This window comes from Oryctolagus cuniculus, chromosome 19, assembly GCF_051225735.1.
Source record: "Oryctolagus cuniculus isolate XC-2025 breed Fujian yellow rabbit chromosome 19, ASM5122573v1, whole genome shotgun sequence".
NCBI classification, from domain to species: Eukaryota; Metazoa; Chordata; class Mammalia; order Lagomorpha; family Leporidae; genus Oryctolagus; species Oryctolagus cuniculus.
In genome coordinates this window covers 55,262,214-55,283,341 of record NC_142885.1, presented here as the reverse complement: position 1 = coordinate 55,283,341, position 21,128 = coordinate 55,262,214, and the positions used below count along the sequence as shown (strand labels likewise).

The 21,128-nt window shown below is 38.0% G+C and overlaps 1 protein-coding gene across 1 annotated transcript in view; it reads left to right on the top strand.

Moving 5' to 3' along the window:
• Positions 1-21,128, top strand: part of LOC100352755 (phospholipid-transporting ATPase ABCA3) — a 182,954-nt gene that overhangs the window by 111,095 nt on the left and 50,731 nt on the right. The window contains exons 18-21 of the mRNA XM_089320830.1: positions 5,574-5,721; positions 8,172-8,469; positions 19,714-19,969; positions 20,133-20,334. Of these exons, the coding sequence (XP_089176956.1) occupies positions 5,574-5,721; positions 8,172-8,469; positions 19,714-19,969; positions 20,133-20,334 (904 nt within the window). The remainder of the gene's footprint in view (positions 1-5,573; positions 5,722-8,171; positions 8,470-19,713; positions 19,970-20,132; positions 20,335-21,128) is intronic.

Genomic DNA, 21,128 nt, shown 5'->3' with positions numbered 1-21,128 from the left:
AATAAATCTAAAAGAAAATACCTTTCACAACACAGAAGTTTCACTGTTACATATATACAATATAGAAACTGTCACACATATGCCAAGGAAGCAGATACAAATACATACTCAAAGATGCAACAGTAAAATATGAGAATGAATACTGTGTGAATAAAATATACCAAATATAGTTAAATATTGTTCATCAGTTGAAGTGAATGAACTGAATTTCCCTCTCATACCAACATGGAGAAATATAAAACATACAATGTTTTAGAGGAGGAAGTTTTTTTTTTTTTTAAGATTTTATTTGTATACTTGAAAGTCAGAATTACATCGAGGCAGAGAGAGAGAGGTCTTCTTTTCGCTGCTTCACTCCCCAGTTGGCCACAATGGCTGGAACTGTGCTGGTCCGAAGCCAGGACGCAGGAGCTTCTTCCAGGTCTCCCATGTGGATGCAGGGGCCCAAGGACTTGGGCCATCTTCTACTGCTTTCCCACGCCATTAACAGAGAGCTGTATCAGAAGTGGAGCAGCTGAGACTCAAACCATGCTGATACGGGACGCTGGCATTGCAGGCAGCGGCTTTACCCGCTATGCCACAGCGCTGGTCTCAAAAGGAGTGCTTTTAGGACTTTCTGTTAAGTATCATTTATACAAAGCTTAAACCCATAAAACAAAATTTTACATTTATGGATGCATGAGTATAAATATAAAATTATTAAAATATATCCTATATTTTCCACTGTAAAATTGCTTTTTCCCCCACTTTCTGGGCTCCTCTCCTTAGAAGCACGCCACTAAAAACAGCTTTCACTATGATTGGAGAAATTAGATTGGAGAAATTTAGGAATAGGGCATACATACATTACTTGGAATTCTGCAGGGAAAATTCACCTCTCTTCCATTTATTCATCTAATCCTCTATATCAATGTAGACTAATGTAATTTTACCTTGGCCTGGTTGTCAAAGTCAACATCATCTGTGATTGCTCACATTAACATATATCCCCTGATAAGAGGTGAGGAGTAGGGTCCTTCGCTTCTGTGGTGTTCTTCCTTATAACCCACAACCCCATTCTAACCTTGAGAAAAATATGACAAATCAAATTTAAATGAAATTTTGCCAAATACTTGACCTGCTCTGCTCAAAACCTCGAAGGTCATGAAAGCAAGGAAAGGCCAAGAAACTGTCACATGCCAGAGACTAAGGAGACACTATGACTAAATGTAACTAAGTGTTAGATGGGATATTTGAACAAAAAATAGATACTAATGGAAAAATTAGGGAAATATGAATGACCTGGAGTTTAAGTAACTTATCAATGTTTGTTCCTTAGTAGTGACAAAAGTGTAGTAATGACGGATGTCAATAATAAGGGAAACAGAAGAAGCAGTATATTGGAAGTTTGCATTCTATGCTACTTTTCTGTAAAACCAAAGCTATTCTAGAATTGGAAGTTTACATTTAAGATATATATCAAACATTATGCTTGACTTGATGAAAGAGGTAGGGGAAATGGGGCTAAGAATCTTATTAAGAGATCTACATTTATTGCTAATATGTTTTAATTGGCTCACACTAACAAAATATTTAAAATGGTTGATTTTTATGTTGAGGATATAGTGTTTTATTATATTCGGGTTTTTTTTCTGTGCAGAAATCATGAAAGAGAATATTTGACTAAATAAAAATTTAAACTTTTTTAAAAGTTTTATTTGTTTGGAAGGCTGAGTTTATTTGTTTGAGAGGCAGAGGCAGAGGCAGAGAGAGAGAGAGAGAGAGAGAGAACCATCTGCTGGTTCATTCCCCAGATAGCCACAATGGCTGAGCTGGGCCAATTCAAAACCAGGAGTCTGGAGTTTCTTCCAGACCTCCCACGTGGGTGCAGGGGCCCAAGGTCTTGAGCCATCTTCTACTGCTTTTCCAGGCCATAGCAGAGAGCTGTATTGGAAATGGAGCAGCTGGTACTATAACTGGCACCCCTATGGAATGCCGGCCCAGCAGGTTATGGCTTTACCCACTGCACCACAGTGCTGGCCTCACATTTTGTACATCAGAATATTAGAACTCTAAGACAGATGACACAAAGATTGATTGTAATAAAAAAATGAGATCTTTGAATTCAAGAAGAAAATATTAAATGGTATAAAATCATAAAGATAATGATATGTAATTTAAAAATGAATAATTATGAATGTTTAAGTAATTTGAAGGAATTTAAAATAAAGACAAGGCTGGCCTTGTAATACAGCAGGTTAAGCTGTTGCATGTGATGCTAGCATCCTGTATAAGCACTGGTTCAAGTCCTGGATACTGCACTTCTATTCCAGCTCCTTGCTAATGTACCTGGGAAAGCAGTGGGAGATGTCATAAGTCCTTGGGCCCTGACTCATATGGGAGACCCAGGTGAAACTCCTGGCTCCTGGCTTCAGCCTGGTGGAGCCCCAGGCTGTTTTGGTCATTTGGGAAGTGAACCAGCAGATGGAAGATCTTCTCTCTCTCTCTCTCTCTCTTTGTAACTCTGCCTTTCAAATAAATAAAAATAAATCTTTAAAAAATAAAACATTACCAAATTAAAAAATACTTAGCCTTTATGAGTATGCAACAAATGATATAAATTCTCAAGGCTATGTCAGTTATATACTCGTTATTAAAAATATTGGGGGCCAGCACTGTGGCATAGTGGGTAAGGCCACCGTCTGCAGTGCTAGCATCCCATATGAGTGCCAGTTCATGTCCTGGCTGCTCCACTTCCGATCCAGCTCTACTACAGCCTGCAAAAGCAGTGGAAGATGGCCTAAGTCCTTGGGCCCCTGCACCCGCGTGGGAGACTCAGAAGAAGCTCCTGGCTCCTGGCTTCGATCGGCTTGGTGCCGGCCATTGTGGCTAACTGGGGAGTGAACAAAGATGAAAGACCTCTCTCTCTCTCTCTCTGTGCCTCTCCTTCTCTCTCTGTGCAACTCTTTCAAGTAAAATAAATAAATCTTTAAAAAAAATTGGAAGATACATAAGAAGCTTTAAAATGTGTATATCCTACATCTGAAAATGTGTCCTATTAGGACAGTGATATGTATGGAATCGTGTTATCACAGCATTTTAGAAATGACAATTTAAGTATACATATATTAAAATGAATATATAAAATTATCTTAAAAGTAAATTGTGTAGCAATTTAGTATTGCACTAATTTTGCATTGTGTATATGAATAATACATATATGTTCATTTCTATGCATATATATTCAGGCATATCTGAGTAATCATGTTTGAGTGTTTTTTCTTTTGATTTATTATATATTAAACATTTTCCCATTGAATATATCTTAAAATTGTGTAAAAATTTAATTTAAAAGACTTATGAAGAAATTTAGAAAAAATATCAAGAAAGAAACCTATATTTGTCTTCAGTGGCATCAATTCCTGTAGTATCTCAGTGACCAAGCATGATACAAACACTACCTTGAATTTAATACAGAGTTGGAACCAGCATTTGGTGGCTGTTTTGTTGACTGTTACACAACTCTCATGGGTAGACTTATTCAAATCTCCTATTATAGTGTGATTTCTAGTATTTTCTCCCTTATAAAAAGTTAGTTATGTACATATCTCCATTGAGTTGAGGGGACAAATCAACTATGTGTTCATATGCTTTGTAAACTACTAGAGATATAGATTGTCTGAACCAGAAAAATGAGAAAATAAATTTATTAAACTGTTAAATGCTTAGAAATATCATAAAATATAAAACCTTGCTATTGTATTGTAATTTTTAGAACATAGGAGACTTAACCATGCTCCCCTCAAAAAAGTTAAAAAATGAAAAATACTCTTATATCTTTAAGTCATTTATTTTACCCAACATTAATGTTAATATTATATAATCCTCGTTATTTTATTTTATTTTATTTAATGAACATAAATTTCCAAAGTACAGCTTATGGATTACAATAGCTCCCCCCCCATAACTTCCCTCCCACCCACAACGCTCCCCTCTCCCACTCCTTCTCCCCTTCCATTCACATCAAGATTCATTTTCAATTCTCTTTATATACAGAAGATCAATTTAGCATATATTAAGTAAAGATTTCAACAGTTTGCACCCACACAGAAACACAAAGTGTAAAATACTATTTGAGTACTAGTTATATCATTAATTAAACACCTAAGAGTAATTGTGTATTAATTACAGAGTTCAACCAATAGTTTTAAGTAGAACATAAAAAAATACTAAAAGGGTAAAGTATTAAGTTCTTTTTTTTCTTTTTTTTGTTTGTTTGTTATATAGTTTTTTTTATTTATTTAATAAATGTGAATTTACAAAGTGCAGCTTTTGTATTATTGTGGCTTCCCCCCACATTCTCCCTCCCTCCCGTGGCCTGCCCCTCTCCCATCCTGCCCTTCATCAAGTTTCATTTTCAATTACCTTCATATACTGAAGATCAACTTGGCATATACTAAGCAAGGATTTCAACAGGCTGCACTCACACAACCGCACAAGGTATAGGGTATTGTTCGACTAGTAGTGTTGTTTTTAAGTTTCATAGTAAAACACATTAAGGACAGAGATCCTACGTGGGGAGCATGTACCCAGTGACTCCCGTTGTTGATTTAACAATTGGCACTCTTATTTATGATGTCAGCAATCACCCGAGACTCTTGCCATGAGCTGTCTAGGCTGTGGAAGCCCCTTGAGTTCACCGACTCTGAACTTGTTTAGTCAAGGCCGTATCACAGTGGAGGTTCCTTCCTCCCTTCAGAGAAAGACACCTCCCTCCTTGATGGCCTGTTACTTCTGCTGGGGTCTTGTTCACCAGGATCTTTCATTTAGATTGTTTTTTGCCACCGTGTCATGGCTTTCCATGCCTGTGAGACTCTCATGGACCTTTTAGCCAGATCCGAATGTCCCAAGGGTTGATTCTGAGGCAGGAGTGCTACCATTCTATGAGTCTGCTGTGTGTCCTGTTTCTCCCGCTGGATCATTCTCTCCCTTTTAATTCTATGCTTCATTAGTTGCTTACACTAGTCTTATTTGTGAAATCTCATCGACACATACCCTATCTTTTTGATCGGTTGTGTATTTATACTTATCACTTTACCAAGTGCACTGGCATTGGTACCTGCCTCCTTGGTAAGATTGAGTTGAAATCCCCTGGCACATTTCTAGTTCCACCATTGGAGGTAAGTCCGAGTGAGCATGTGCCAACCTATATATCTCCTCCCTCTCTTATTCCCACTCCTATGTTTAACAGAGATCACTTTTCTGTTAATTTTTAAACGCCTAAGAATGGTTGTGCATTGATTACAGAGTTCAACCAGTGGTCTTATGTAGAACAAACAGAGCAACAACAACAACAACAGCAGCAAAAATACTAAAAGGAATAAAATAGTATGTTGTTCCTCAACATACTATTATCTTTATACTATATATCTTTAAGTCATTTATTTTACACAACATTAATGTTAATATTATATAACCTTCATTTTTTAAAACATTTTCCCCTCAATTTGTGACAATCTTTAATGGATTATTTGAGAACCACTGTTTTGGTTAAAACTTGTTTGTTGTGTGTGCATGTTTGTGTTTGTATATAGGGTCAGTGATCAGGCAGAGGAAAATGAGGATCTCCAAAATATCCAGAAGAGATACAGAAACCTGAATATGAATGCGCCCAGAAATTTTGAGAGAACACGTCGTGACACCTTGCGCCAATCCACCGAAACTATTCAACTTAATAGGGGGGTAAGCATTTTCACTAAGAACCTAATGCTAATTTGCATTTACCTCAAAATTGTTACTCCTCAAAAACTTACCTCAGTTTTTAAAATTGTTAATTCATTGAGAATTCAGAAAGGATCCTGGTAAAAATTACTAATTTCACTAACATGCATGAAAGACATGTAAATTTATACATCTGAACGTGCTGTTACTGTCTAATTTTCTCTTTTCTTTTTTTAAACTTTTATTTAGTAAATATAAATTTCCAAAGTACAGTTTATGGATTACAATGGCTTTCCCCCCCATAACTTCCCTTCCACTCGCACCGCTCCCATCTCCCGCTCCCTCTCCCATTCCATTCACATCAAGATTCATTTTCAATTATCTTTATATACAGAAGATTGATTTAGTATATATTAAGAAAAGATTTCATCAGTTTGCACCCACACAGAAACACAAAGTATAAAAGACTGTTTCAGTACTAGTTATAGCATTACTTCACATTGGACAACACATTAAGGACAGATCCCACATGAGGAGTAAGTACACAGTGACTCCTGTTGTTGACTTAACAATTTGACACTCTTGTTTATGGCATCAGTAATCTCCCTAGGCTCTAGTCATGAGTTGCCAAGGCTATGGAAGCCTTTTGAGTTCACCAATTTCGATCTTACTCCGACAGGGTCATAGTCAAAGTGGAAGTTCTCTCCTCTCTTCAGAGAAAGGTACCTCCTTCTTTGATGACCTGTTCTTTCCACTGGGATCTCACTAGCAGAGATCTTTCATTTAGGTGTTTTGTTTGTTTGTTTGTTTGTTTCCCCAGGGTGTCTTGGATTTCCATGCCTGAAATACTCTCATGGGCTTTTCTGCCAGATCTGCATGCCTTAAGGGCTGATCCTGAGGCCAGAGTGCTGTTTAGGACATCTGCCATTCTATGAGTCTGCTGTGTATCCCTCTTCCCATGTCGGATCATTCTCTCCCTTTTTGATTCTATCAGTTAGTATTAGCAGACACTAGTCTTGTTTGTGTGATCCCTTTGACTCTTAGACCTATCAGTGTGATCAATTGTGAACTGAAATTGATCACTTGGACTAGTGAGATGGCATTGGTATAAGCCACCTTGATGGGATTGTATTGGAATCCCTTGGCACTTTTCTAACTCAGGTACTTAAAAAATATCATTTTCTTCTCTCCTGTCTGTACATTTCCACTGTCCTAACACTTTTCCCTACTTCTCCTCTCAACAAGATGGAGATGAATGCAGGTGTGATAGACTAGTCTAGGAAAGTTGTTGATTCCTGGATTAGTGATGTTTCATTTTAGAAGTATATCTAATAATCAGTCTTCAAAAAGCCAGAAGGTACTTTCTCTTGACACAAAAACAACGTGAGAGAAAGATTCTCCTTCTAAACTTTGTCTTATTTCTAATCAGCAGAATTAATGCTAGTTGTATTCTGTAGTACATATTGGTCAACTAATTTGAGATTTTTTTTCCCATTATGAATTATGAGGTATTGAAAATAGTGTAACATATTTTAAAGAAATGATCTCTATTGTTGATCTGAAAAACTATATAATTAACTACAGGTTGCCAAAAAGTTTTCAGTTAGAGAAAAAAATATATACATTTTTCAAATTTTTGATGGGACTCCCTTTTAAATATAGACATTGAAGAGAAACACACTGTAGTTTAAAAGTAAGTTCATTTCCTGTTTTCTGACTTTCCACAATCCTGTAACTCATAGATTAAAGCCTTGATTGAAAATCTGTTGCATATGCACATTTTGTGTGAATGTTTCCTTAATAGAATGGAGGTAGGATTGAAAGGTAGTGATTAAATACTAAGAAACATGAATGTGATAATGCTGCACAACAATATTATGAATATGTTAATGATAAAATCGTTCTTTTTGAGGTTCTTGTTATGAGATTAGAAGCCAAACTTTGTTCCTTTCAAACAACACATTGAACGTAAAACAATTTTTTTTTGTTACTTAGCCTACGAACAATACCTATATTCTGTCCAAGGTTATATTTTTTGGGTCTTTTTTTTTTTAATTTTTAGTTGACAGATAGAGTTAGACAGTGAGAGAGGGAGAAAAAAAGATCTTCCTTCCTTGGGTTCACTCCCCAAGTGGTCGCTAAGGACGGAGCTACACCAATCCGAAATCAGGAGCCAGGTGCTTCCTCCTGGTCTCCCATGCGGGTGCAGGGCCCAAGGACCTGGGCCATCCTCCACTGCCTTCCTGGGCCACAGCAGAGAGCTGGACTGGAAGAGGAGCAACCGGCACTAGAACCTGGTGCCCATATGGGATGCCGGCGCCGCAGGCGGAGGATTAACCAAGTGAGCCATGGCGCCGGCCCCTATATTTTCAAAAATGTTTGTAACTTTTATCATAAGATTCAGAACATACATGTTAATGAATTTCATTAAGTTCTGTGACCGTTGTAATGCTATGTTTCTCTCTTGTCAGTGTAAACGTTTTCTGCAGCAGTACCATGCTATGCTCTTAAAGAGAGCAATATTTACTTGGCGCAACTGGAAGTTGATGTTGCTCCAGTTAGTGGGACTTCTGGGTAGTGTTTATTTTCTGATGAGTGGTGTGACCATTGTGAGACATGAAGAACCTGCCCGGAAAATGGATTTGGAACAATATGGTGAAACCATTGTGCCATATTCAATTACTGGAAACTCTCCGTTTGCTGTGGATTTTTTAAAAGTCCTTGAGGATATGCTAAAAGCTAAGAAACAAAAGCTTCAGGAAGTACAAGGTAAGGTTTTTGAAAAGGAAAAGGAATCCAGTAGATGAATTGCTTGTATCACTTTCAAAGAAGAGCTGTACTGGAATATTAAGCAACTTGGTATTTTTTTATAGTAACCAATCTCAGATAGATAACCCAATCAGAAGCAAGACTTATCCTTCAGGGATGCTGGCTGCAAGGATTAATTATTAGTTAATTTGAATGAGGGTCATCTGCCAGTGATTTGTGCAGCTTTGAGGGAATGGTCAAAAGTACCCAATATTTTGTTTTGTAAAATTTAGCATGGAATTTCAGACATCCAGGCAGACTGCCCACAAGTCTCCTTGACAAGTCTCCTTGATTGGCCACATCTAAGACAAGCTGGACTTGAAGGTTTTATAGGTAGGCTATTCAGAAATTATTTATTTTGCATGTAATAATAACAATTTATTATACATACTGAGCACATGCTTTTGACAACAGTTTTTATAAATCATTTACTGGTATTAAAAACATATTTGGTAAGGTTGATGATGTTAAAGTTTGGTTATGTTAAGTAAATTTCCCCAATTCTATATCCAATATGTATTTGAGAAGGGACAAGATTTTATGGCTGCTTGGCTGGAGTCTGCAATTTTAACTCCTCATCACTATGTTATATCATCTCTGTAAAAAGCAAGTCTGTCCTCTTTCAAGATTGGTAATTTCCTTACGAGTGTTTTGTTTGTATTTCCTTCAGCTACTGCCTGGTGGACAGTGTTACTTTAGAAAATCACATCACCTGTGCATTTTGGCAGGATTTTTGTTTGCTTGCTTGTTTGGGCTTCTATTGTGACATTTCAAGGTGAAAATGTACTTGAAAATATTGAAAATTATCTAGACCACTACAATATATGCATCACAGACTATGTGGCCTAAAAGTTGTCAGTATCTCCCTTCTTCCTCCAATACAGGAGCACCAGATGAACGCATATAAATCAGATGTAACATAGTTGTTTAGAATAGAAGAGGGAAACAGGAGAAAGCAGATGAGTTCCCCTGATTCACAATATCGTTTCTTTTCTACTGCATCGTATTTCTCATACAAAAAATTTAAATAGCACAATTAGTGAATAAATCTTCCTCTTTATCCTATGAGTACATAGGTATTGTCTTAATTAACAAGCGTTCAGGTGATTCTTCTAGCAAGATGGTGGACTAGGAAACCCCAGGCCCTCATTTCGCCCTTATGAATGTCAAGTAAATGACAACAGACTAGCTAGATTGGCTTTATGGGAGCTCTAGAGGCCAGCCAAGGGCCTGAGGTAAGTGAGTGGATACCCAATCAAGAAAAAAAATTAAAAACACACTCAAGGTAATAGAAAATTTTGTGGCAGCTTTGCTCACCCTTGCTTTTCCCCTATTCTTGGTTCACCCAAGTGTAGTTGACAAGAAGCTGCCTAATTTCTGATTCTTCCATTGAGGAAGAAAGAAAACAATGGAACTTATTTTTATAACATTCAGGCATTCAGGGGATGCCTAAAGGAATTTGGCTTGGAGCCCAAATAGGAATAAGGGTATAATTTAGATATAAGGGTGCATGCAGGTCACTGAAAGCAATGCCAGGTGTTGAGGTGTGTGAAAAGCTTAAGGCAGACTGCAAACATATGAGCACCTGGAGGCATGAGATTATGAGCAACAAAATGAAGTGTAGTATCTAAGGCCCTAAGAAGCCTATATGAGACTCACAGAGAAATAAGATATTAAATTCTCGAGAAGTGCACTGGGGACAGAGGATCAGATCAGGTCCAAGGAAGACACATGCCCAGAAAAGTTAGGACAAGAATTTAAGCCTTATTCTGTTCTAAGCAGTGACATTGTTTCCCTGCATAGATGCAGTCTACAAAAACTGAGAAGGTGGCTTATTTTTCTAATGCCCAATTTTCAACAAAAGATCACAATGATAAAAAAAAAAAAAACAGGGAAACATGCCCTGTTCAAAGAAAATAAATCTTCAGGAAACAATACTAAAGAAATGTAGTCTTTGGATTTACTAGACAAAGTTTTTAAAACAACTGTCTTATATATGATCAAAAAACTAGAGGAAACATGGACAAAAAAATAAAGAAAATCAAAAACATATAAAAATGAAAATATCAACAAAGAGGTAGAAATCATTTTAAAAACAGATTCTGGCACTAAAAAATACAATAACTGAAAATTTTATTAGAGTGGTTTAGCAGCCAACTTGTACACGAAAAAAAAAGAATCATCAAACTGAATAAGTCTGAGGAGAAAAAAGATAAAATGAAGAAAAATGAGTGGAATCTAAAGGACTTACGGGAACTCACCAAGCATATCACGATACATATTATTGCAATTTTAGAAGAAGAATATCTGAAAACTCCCCAAATTTGAGGAAGAACTTGGATACACTAAAACAAGAATGAACTCCAAGTAGGATAAGCTCAAAGAAGCCTACACAAAGATACATTATAATCAAACTTTAGGAAGTCAAAGAGAGAATCTTGAAAGCAACAAGAGAAAAACAGTTCATCACACAAAGGGATCCACAATAAGATTACCAGATTTCTTAGCAAAAGTCTTGCATGGTTTTAATGTGCTGAAATTAAAAATAGAGTGAAGAAAGAATCTTATATCAAGCAGAACAGTTTTTCAAAAAGAAGGAGAAACAGGAGCATTCTCAGATAAGCAAAACCTGAGAATTCATTAACACTAGAACTGCCCTACAAGAAACGGTAAAGGGAGTCCTGCAAAATGAAATGAAAGGCCACTAGGCATAACTAAGCCATGTGAAATTACAATGTAAACAAAGGTAAATAAATGGAAAATAATTTTTAAAAACTATTACTGTTGTAATTTTGGTGTATAATCCCACTTTTCCCACTTTTACATGACTCAAAACACAAGAGAAAAAAATTGACTGTGAACTTATGTTAATTGTTACACAGTATATAACAGTGTAATCTTGGAGTGAGCATTTGTGGATGGTTAAGTTGCCACTTGGATGGCAACTTCAGAATGTGATGCCCATGCTAAATAGAAGGGAAAAAAAACATAGAGGGGGCTGATGTTATGGTGCAGTGGGTTAAGCCACCTCTTGGAATACTGGCATCCCACATGGGAGCGCCAGTTCAAATCCTGGCTACTCTGCTTCTGATCCAGCTCCCTGCTAATGTGCCTGGGAAAGCAGCAAAGGGGCCAGATTGAATCCAGGAGCCTTGACATCCATCTGGGTCCCCATGTGGGTGGCAGGGGCCTAAGCACTTGGCTCAAGTATCTGGGCCTCTTTCACCCATGTGGGAGACCTGGATGGATTTCTGGGTGCCTGGCTTCAGCTTAGACCAGTTCCAGCCATTGCTATCATTTGGAAAGTTAAAAAGATTCTCTCTCTCTCTCTCCTTCTCTCCCTCCCTCCCTCCTTCCCACCCTCCCTCCTTGTGTGTGTGTGTGTGTGTGTGTATGTATGTATGTATGTGTCCTTCTCCCTCACTCTCTCTCCTTGGCTTTCAAATCAATGAATTTAAATCTTTAAAAACCAATCTATAGAAATGAGAAGAAAATTACAACATGTCAGTACAAAAAAATTAACTAAACAGAAAGGAAGACAGAGAGGAAATGAGGAACAAAAGATAGGACACACTGAAAACAAATAACAAAATAGAAATAGTAAGTTCTTCCCTCTCAGTATTTATTATAAATATAAATGGATTAAATTTTCAATTAAAAGGCATAGATTGGAAGACTGGATTTTTTTTAAAAAAAAGAGTCTATATATCTACAAGAGATTTACTTTAGATCTAAGGACACACATAGGTTGAAAGTGAAAAGACTTCATGCAAATAATAAAAGAAATTATAGGTGGCTTCACTAATAGAACTTACTTTAACTCAAAAGGTATTTTTATACTTTTAAAGATTTATTTATTTATTTTAAAGTCAGAATTATATATAGAGAGAGATCTTCTGGTTTACTTCCCAAATGTCCACAATGGCCAGGAATGGGCCAGACTGAATCCAGGAGCCTTGACATCCATCTGGGTCTCCCATGTGGGTGGCAGGGGCCTAAGCACTTGGGCCATTTTCTGCTTCTTTCCCAGGCACATTAGCAGGGAGCTGGTTTGGAACTGGAGCAGTTGGAACTAGAACCAGCACTCATATGGGAGTGGTTTAATCCACTGTGCCGCAATGGCAGCCCCAACTCAAAAACTATTATAAGAGAGAAAGGGCATTATATAGTGAGTGATACTAGGGGTGAATCACCAGTAAAATCTAAGAGTTATAAACATATATGCACCAAATATCAGAGTTCCTAAGTACATCTAAGATTGATAGGCATATGGCAAAAACAAGTCTACTTTAACAGTAGGTGACTTCAGTATCCTACTTTCAGTAATGGACATTCCAACAAGCTGTAGGATAAACAAAGAACAATGGACCTGAACACTACCAAATATCAAATGAATCTAACAGACATACATAGAAATTTCCAGTAAATAATACCAGAGTATTTTTCTCAAGTATAAAAGAAATATTTTTAGGATAGTACATATATTATGCCACAAAACAAGCCTCAATACACTTAAAAATATTAAAAATCATACAAAGTATCTTTGATGACCACAGTAGAAAATCAGTAACAGCAAGATACACAGAAGATACACAGATAATGCACACATATATTGAAACCATAAACAACACACATTTAACCACTGAGTTAAAGAATAAATCATAAGGAAACCCTTTTAAATCTTGAGACAAATGCAAATTAGCAAAACATATCAAAACTTACAGGATGTACAAAAACAGTGCTAAGAGAAAAATGGATAGCTTAAATGATTACATTAAAAAAGAAAGTCCTCAAGTCTACACGCCTCTAACTAGAAGAAAAAACTAAGCTCAAGGCCAGCAGAGGAAGGAAATATTAACAATTAGAGAAGAGAGAAACAAAATAAATATAACAAAAGTCAAGAAATTCTAAAGTTTTTTCCTAGAAAAAATCAACAAATTTGAGAAAACTTTAGATATGTTGAAAAGGAAAGGAAAAAAGAAGACTTGCTAACTATATCTCAAATTTTAAAAGTGGCATTATTACCAATTATACTAAAATTATATCTATGAATAATTACACAACAAAAAATAGAACAACCTAGATGAAATGAACAAATACCTAGAAATATAAAAACTAGCAAGACTTAGTCATGAAGAAATATTATCTCCAAAGATCTATGTAAGTTGTAAGGAGATTGAATTAGTCATCAAAAACCTCCAATAAAGTGCAGCCCAAAACCAGATGGCTTCATTGGTACATTTTCCTAGTATTTTAACATAAATGAACACAAATTTTTCTTAACCTATTCCAATTAGAAGGTGGGAATACTTCCAAACTTATCCTGTGAGGCCAGCATAGCCCTGATATCAAAACCAGATAAAGATACTATAAGAAAATAATATTTTTAGGTAAAAATGCCATGGTGAATATCTATGTGAAAATTGTTAACAAGAACTGAATACAAAAATCACATTAAAAATGTTAAAAAGCATCTAGTGGGATTGATAGGCACAAGATGTCATGTCTATTTCCTTTCAGCAACATTTTGTCATTTTGGTGGCCAAGTCTTTCAACTTTTTTATTCATAAAAATTTTAGTACTTTCATGCTATTATAAATGAAATTTTTAATATATTTTGATAGAATGGAAAGCAAACATCAAACTTAGTGGTGAAAGACTAAGGTGGGCCAGCGCCGCGGCTCACTAGGCTAATCCTCCGCCTTGCAGCACCGGCACACCAGGTTCTAGTCCCGGTCCAGCCGCCAGATTCTGTCCCGGTTGCCCCTCTTCCAGGCCAGCTCTCTGCTGTGGCCCGGGAGTGCAGTGGAGGATGCCCAAGTCCTTGGGCCCTGCACCCCATGGGAGACCAGGATAAGTACCTGGCTCCTGCCATCAGATCAGTGCGGTGCACCCGCCGCAGCACGCTGACCGCGGCGGCCATTGGAGGGTGCACCAATGGCAAAAGGAAGACCTTTCTCTCTGTCTCTCTCTCTCTCTCTCACTGTCCACTCTGCCTGTCCAAAAAAAAAAAAAAAAAAAAAAAAAAAAAAAAAAAAAGACTAAGGTAATAATGAGATAAAGATGCCTCCTTTTCTTCTTCTTCTTCTTCTTCTTCTTCTTCTTCTTCTTCTTCTTCTTCTTCTTCTTCTTCTTCTTCTTCCTCCTCCTCCTCCTCCTCCTCCTCCTCCTCCTCCTCCTCCTCTTCCTCTTCCTCTTCCTCTTTTTTTTTTTTTTTGACATACTGGAGATCCTGGTCAGAATATTTAGATTAAAAATAGAAATAAAGAGCATTCAAATGAGGAAGAAGAAGTAAAATTATCTCTATTCACAGGGATCCCTGAAATACATAAACTGTATTTCTGTGAAATTGTATACACTCATACACATAAGCACACACAATCTATTGGAGCTAATAAATTGATCAATTTGGCAGGATAAAAAGTCAAATACTGTGACAATGATCTCTGAAAGTGAAGTTAAGAAAATTTCATTCATAATAGCATGAAAAATGGTCTTATGAATAAAACTAAACAGCTGAAAGACTTGTCCAGTGAAATCTCAAAATGTTGCTGAAAATACACACAAATAAATGAAGGTATCCTATGCTTGTGAATTGATATTGTTAAGAAGACAATACTAGCCAAAGCAATCTACAGCTTCAATGCAATCCCTACCAAAATTCTAAAAATACTTTTTTGTAGAAATAGAAAAATCAGGCCAGCGCCACAGCTCACTTGGCTAATCCTCCGCCTGAGGCGCTTGTACCCCGGGTTCTAGTCCCGATTGGGGCACTGGATTCTGTCCCGGTTGCTCCTCTTCCAGGCCAGCTCTCTGTTGTGGCCCGGGAGTGCAGTGGAGGATGGCCCAAGTGCTTGGGCCCTGCACCCACATGGGAGACCAGGAGGAAGCACCTGGCTTCTGGCTTCAGATCAGCGCAGCATGCTGGCTACAGCGCACCGGCCATAGCGGCCATTTGAGGAGTAAACCAACGGAAAAGGAAGACCTTTCTATCTGTCTCTCTCTCTCTCTCACTGTCCACTCTGCCTGTAAAAAAAAAAAAAAGAAAAGAAATAGAAAAACCAGTCCCCAAATTCACATGGAATCTCAAGGAACCATAACAGACAAAATAATGTAGAAAAAGAAATGTAAGTCACAGACTTCATTATGACAAAATTTTCTACAAACCTACAACTCTCTCAAGAGTGCAGAGCTGATATAAAGACAGATACATCAGCAGAAAAGGTAAAAAAGGGATCACATAAACAAGTCTAGTGCCTGCTAATACTAACCGATAGAATAAATAAAGGGGAGAGAGATCCAACATGGGAAGTGAGATACACAGCAGACTCATAGAATGGCAGATGTCCTAAAGAGCACTCTGGCCTCAGAATCAGCCCTAAAGGCATTCAGATCCGGCTGAAAAGCCCATGAGAGTATTTCAGGCATGGAAAGCCAAGACACTGTGGAAAAAAAAAATCTAAATGAAAGATCTCTGTGAGTGAGATCCCAGTGGAAAGAAAAGGTCTTCAAAGAAGGAGGTACCTTTCTCTGAAGGGAGGAGAGAACCTCCACTTTGACTATGACCTTGTCTAAACAAGATAAGAGTCGGAGAACTCAGAGGGCTTCCATAGCCTTGGAAACTCATGACTGGTGCATAGGGAGATTACTGATGCCATAAACAGGAGTGTCAATTTGTAAAGTCAACAACAGGAGTCACTGTGCACTTACTCCTCATGTAGGATCTCTGTCCTTAATGTGCTGTACATTGAGATTTAATGCTATAACGAGTACTCAAACAGTATATTTCACTTTGTGTTTCTATGGGGGTGCAAACTGTTGAAATCTTTACTTAATGTATACTAAACTGATCTTCTGTATATATAGAAAATTGAAAATGAATCTTGATGTGAATGGAAGGGGAGAGAGAGCGGGAAAAGGGAGGGTTGCGAGTGGGATGGAAGTCATCGGGGTGGAGGGAGGCCAATGTAGTCCATAAGCTATACTTTGGAAATTTATATTCATTAAATAAAAGTTTTTTTTTTTTTAAAGAAAAGGTAGAGAACCCAGAAGTAAACTCTCTCATATACAAATAATTTTTTTTTAACTTTTATTGATGGGAAGACCATCTAATGGAGCCAGGATAGTCTTTTTTCAAAAATTTTAAAAAGATTTTTATTTATTTGAAAGGTAGAGAGACAGACAGAGAGACAGAGAGAAAAGTCTTCCATCCATTGGTTGACTCCTCTAATGGCTACAACAGCCGGGGCTGGGCCAGGCTGAAGCCAGGAGTCAGGAGCTTCATCTGGGTCTCCCACATGGGTGCATGTGCCCAAGGATTTGGACCATCTTCTGCTTTCCCAGGCACATTAGCAGAGAGCTGGATTGGAAGTGGAGCAGCCAAGACTTGAACTGGTTCCCACGTGGGATGCCAGCACTGCAGCAGTGGTTTAATCCACTGTACCACAGCACCGCCCCCAACCACAGCTTTGCTATTGATTCCAACTTCCTTCTAATGTGCATCCTGGGAAGCAACAGGTAATGGCTGTAGTGCTTCAGTTCTGGCCACCCACATGGGAGACCTAGATTGAATTCCCAGCTTTAGCCTGGGCCGGCCTTGTACATTGTGGGCATTTGAAGTATGAGCTAGCATATGGCAGCCCAGTCTGGTATTTTTTTTCTTATCTCTCTCTGTCTCTCAAATAAATAAAATTTTAAGTGCAAGCATTTGGTACAGCAGTTAAAATGCTTGGGATGCTTATATCCCATATCATAGTGTCTGGTTTCAAGTCCTATATCTACTTCTGAATCTAGCTTCCTGCTAATGTGCACTGTAGGTGGCATCAGGTGATAGCCCAAGTTCTTGGGGTCCCTGCCACCCTTTGGGAGACCCAGATCAAGTTCCAGACTTCTTGCTTTATGCTGACGTAACACCAGCTGGTCAGTGAACCAAAGGATGGAAGATGGTTTTCTCCGTCTCTTCCTGTCCCTCTCTTCTCACTCTTCCTCTCTCTGTCCCTCTCTTCCTTTCAAATATATATGAATAAATAAATTTTTAAAGAAGGAAAAAATAGTTAAATTGAACTATATGAAAATTTAAGACTTTTGTGCATAAAAGGACAATCCCCAAAGTAATCTTTCTCCACAAATGCTTGTAAATGATGTGTCTGATCAATAATTATTACCTAGAATATATTAAGATGCCTAAAACTCATCAACAACAAAAAGAAAAAACCCATTTCTAAAATGGGCAAGGAACTTGAATAGATAGTACTCTGAAGAAGATATACAAGTGGCCAACAAGCACTGTAAATAGATACTGAAAATCACTAATCATAGGGAAAAATTCAAGTCAAAACCATAATGAGATACTCCTTCACATCCATTTGAATTGCTGCTATTGAAACATTTTTTAAAGAAAGAACTGTTGAAAAGGATGTGGATAAATCAAAACCCATGTATGCTGCTTCTGGGTGGAAATATAAAATGGTACAATGGCCATGGAAAACAATATAGCAGTTTCTCAGAAAGTTAAGAATACATCCCAGCTTATATATTCAGAATTGAAAGTAGGGACCTTTTGGTCATTTGTATGTCTTCTGAAAATAACTTTTTAGGTTCTTTTGCTGTTCCACTTCTGATTCAGCTCCCTGCCACTGTGTCTGGGAACACAGCAGAAGATGGCTCAAATACTTGGACCCCTGCCGCCCATCTGGGAGACCTGGATAGAGTTGCTCTCTTTTGGCCTGGCCAACCCCAGCCATTGCAGCCATCTGGGGAGTGAAAAAGTGGATGGAAGATATATTTCTCACTCTGTCTCTCCCCTCTTTATTACTTTGTCTTTCAAATAAAATATTTTGTTTTAAAAAGCTACATATATTCTATCATTGTTGTTTTTGTTATCATCATCTTCATTGCCTCTTGTGCTTTCTCCTCTTATTTACAAATTAAAAATAATTCTTAGCTCATGGACCATAAATATCAGGCCTCAGGTCGTCATTGCCATCCCTAACAGAGAATTTTCTATGATGCTGTCTTCTCTGCGATGCTCACTCTGAATGTTGCATTTCTATGTTGTGGCTGCTTGGATAGACTTGGAAATTTTATTCTTTATCTCCTTGGTTTCATGAAACTTTTAAAAAAGATTTTCTTATTGATTGATTGATTTGAAGGCATAGCATCATGGAGAGAGAGATCTACTTGTTTATTCCTCAAATGCCCACAAGTGCTGGGCTGGGTCCTTGAAAACCAGAAGTCTGGGAATCCAACTGGTTCTCTCACAGGGGTAGCAGGGACCCAAGTACTTGGGCCATTTTCTGCTGCATTCTTGGACATTAGCAAGGAGCTGGGTTGAAAGTAGGGCAGCTATCACTCAAACTGGTGCTCCAGTATAGGATGCCAATGTCACAAGTAGTAGCTTAACCCGTTGTGCCACAATGCTGGCCCCTTGTGAAACTTCTGAAAACTCTTGTTGCTTTGGTAATTTTATAACTCCTTCCAACAGATTTATTTTGTGGGGGTTATTTAGGCTTTACAGTTTTTCTTAGCAAGGATTTAGTTTTCTGTATGCTAATCTGTCAAAGTTGGAAGTGGAAGTTTTTTTTTAACAATTTTAATTCTGGGGCCAGTGCTGTGGCGTAGCGGATAAAGCCTCTGCCTGCAATTCTGGTATCTCATATGGGCACCAGTTTGTGCCCTGGCTGCTCCATTTCTGATCCAGCTCTCTGCTATGGCCTGGGAAAGCAGTAGAAGGTGGCCCAAGTCCTTGGGCCCCTGCATCAATGTGTGAGACCTGAAAGAAGCACCAGGTTCCTGGCTTTGGATCAGCACAGCTCCGGCCATTGTGGCCAATTGGGGAGTGAACCAGTAGATTGAAGACTGACCTCTTTCTCTCTGCCTCTCTTCTCTCTGTGTGACTCTGACTTTCAAATAAATAAATGAATCTTTAAAAAAATTTAATTCTGAACTTTTTGATGAGGATAAAGGAATTTGAGGGCATTAATAGCTGATGGACTGTGTACTCTCAATGAAATAAAGGTGTGAGGTTTATGTAGATTAGTGACTGTTTTCGAGATTAATATTCAAGATGTGAAAGGGAAACTGTAAGACATTGGAAAAGGAAAGTAGATCTGGCAAGTAAAATTTGTGGGAGTTACTTTACATTGCATAGTAAGTCATTTGTATGGTATGCTGAGTTATGACCATTCTTTTGTTTCCTCAATCCAGGTGACCTACAGGAATACTTGTCAAAAAATCGACAATGCACTCATTCATGTATTATTGGACTTTCCATTGAGATTGCTGGAGGTGCCATTAAATTGACCTTTTGGTTCAACAATGAGGCCTACCATTCACCGTCATTATCCCTGGCAGTGTTAGACAATGCTATTTTTAAGTCGCTTTCTGGCTCTGCTGCTTCCATTACAGTCTTCAACAAACCTCAGCCTCGTTATGTTAGTAACAGCGCTAGTAATAGGTATGTGTGTGTGTATATATATATATATATATATATTTTAACTAGAGTTGAGCTTTATGCTTTAAATAAACTCCTCCTCTATTTGACCATGTTCTTAAGAAAGTTATTGTTAATATTTTCCACTTTGGTGTTTTACCAGCGTGCTCCCTTTTCCATTCTTTTGTAGAAGAACATCGGGAATCCAAATAGCCCTTAATTTGTTTTTCGGCTTGAGTATTTTGATCAGTAGCTTTTGCCTCCTGACAGTGACTGAGAGAATCACTAAAGCAAAACACATACAGTTTTTGAGTGGTGTCTATGTCTTTATTTTCTGGTTTTCTTCTCTGATATGGGATATTGCCATCCTCTTTTTTGCCTGCTGCTTACTACTGGTGAGTGTTGGATAAATTGTCTTGAGGGTTCAGTCTTCTGTACAACATAGAAAACTTGTGATTTTAAACTAAACCTGATTCTCTCAAGAAAGATAAACATAATTTTCCAAATTATGCCAGATAATGCAATGTGGAATATGCCTCGTAATGAAATCTTTCTCTCTTACATTCTTTTCCTTAAAATATGCTTTCTTGTCTGCAAAATTTTGGGGTGCTTACTCTCCAATACAAACTGGAGAGACCTCCATCTGCTTGTTCATTTCCCAAATGACCCTAAGCAACCAGAGTTGGGCTGGACCATGCTGAATTAGGGAGCTGGAAGCTTTAGTCTTGGTGGGAGAGACCCAAGTGCTTTTTTATTGTTGTTGTTATTAAGATTTATTTATTTATTCGAATATAAGAGTTACAGAGAAAGAGGGAGAGACAGAGATTTTCCATCTGCTGGTTCACTCCCCAGATGGCCATATGGTCAGCAACCAGGAGCTTCATTCTGGTCTTCCATGCAATTGGCAGGGGCCCAAGTACTTGGACCATCTTCTGCTGCTTTTCCCAGGCCATTAGCCGGGAGCTGGATTGGAAGTGGAGCAGCCAGGACACAAACCTGTGCCCATGTGGGATGCTGGCATCAGAGGTGGTGGCTTCGCCCACTATGCCACAACACCAGTCTTGGAACCCAAGTACTACTTGAGTCACATTAGAGGGACCCTGGATTTGTGGCCAAGACTCCAACCCAGGCACTTTGATATGAAATGCAGGCATCCCAAGCAGTATGCTGACCACTGCATCAAGGTATT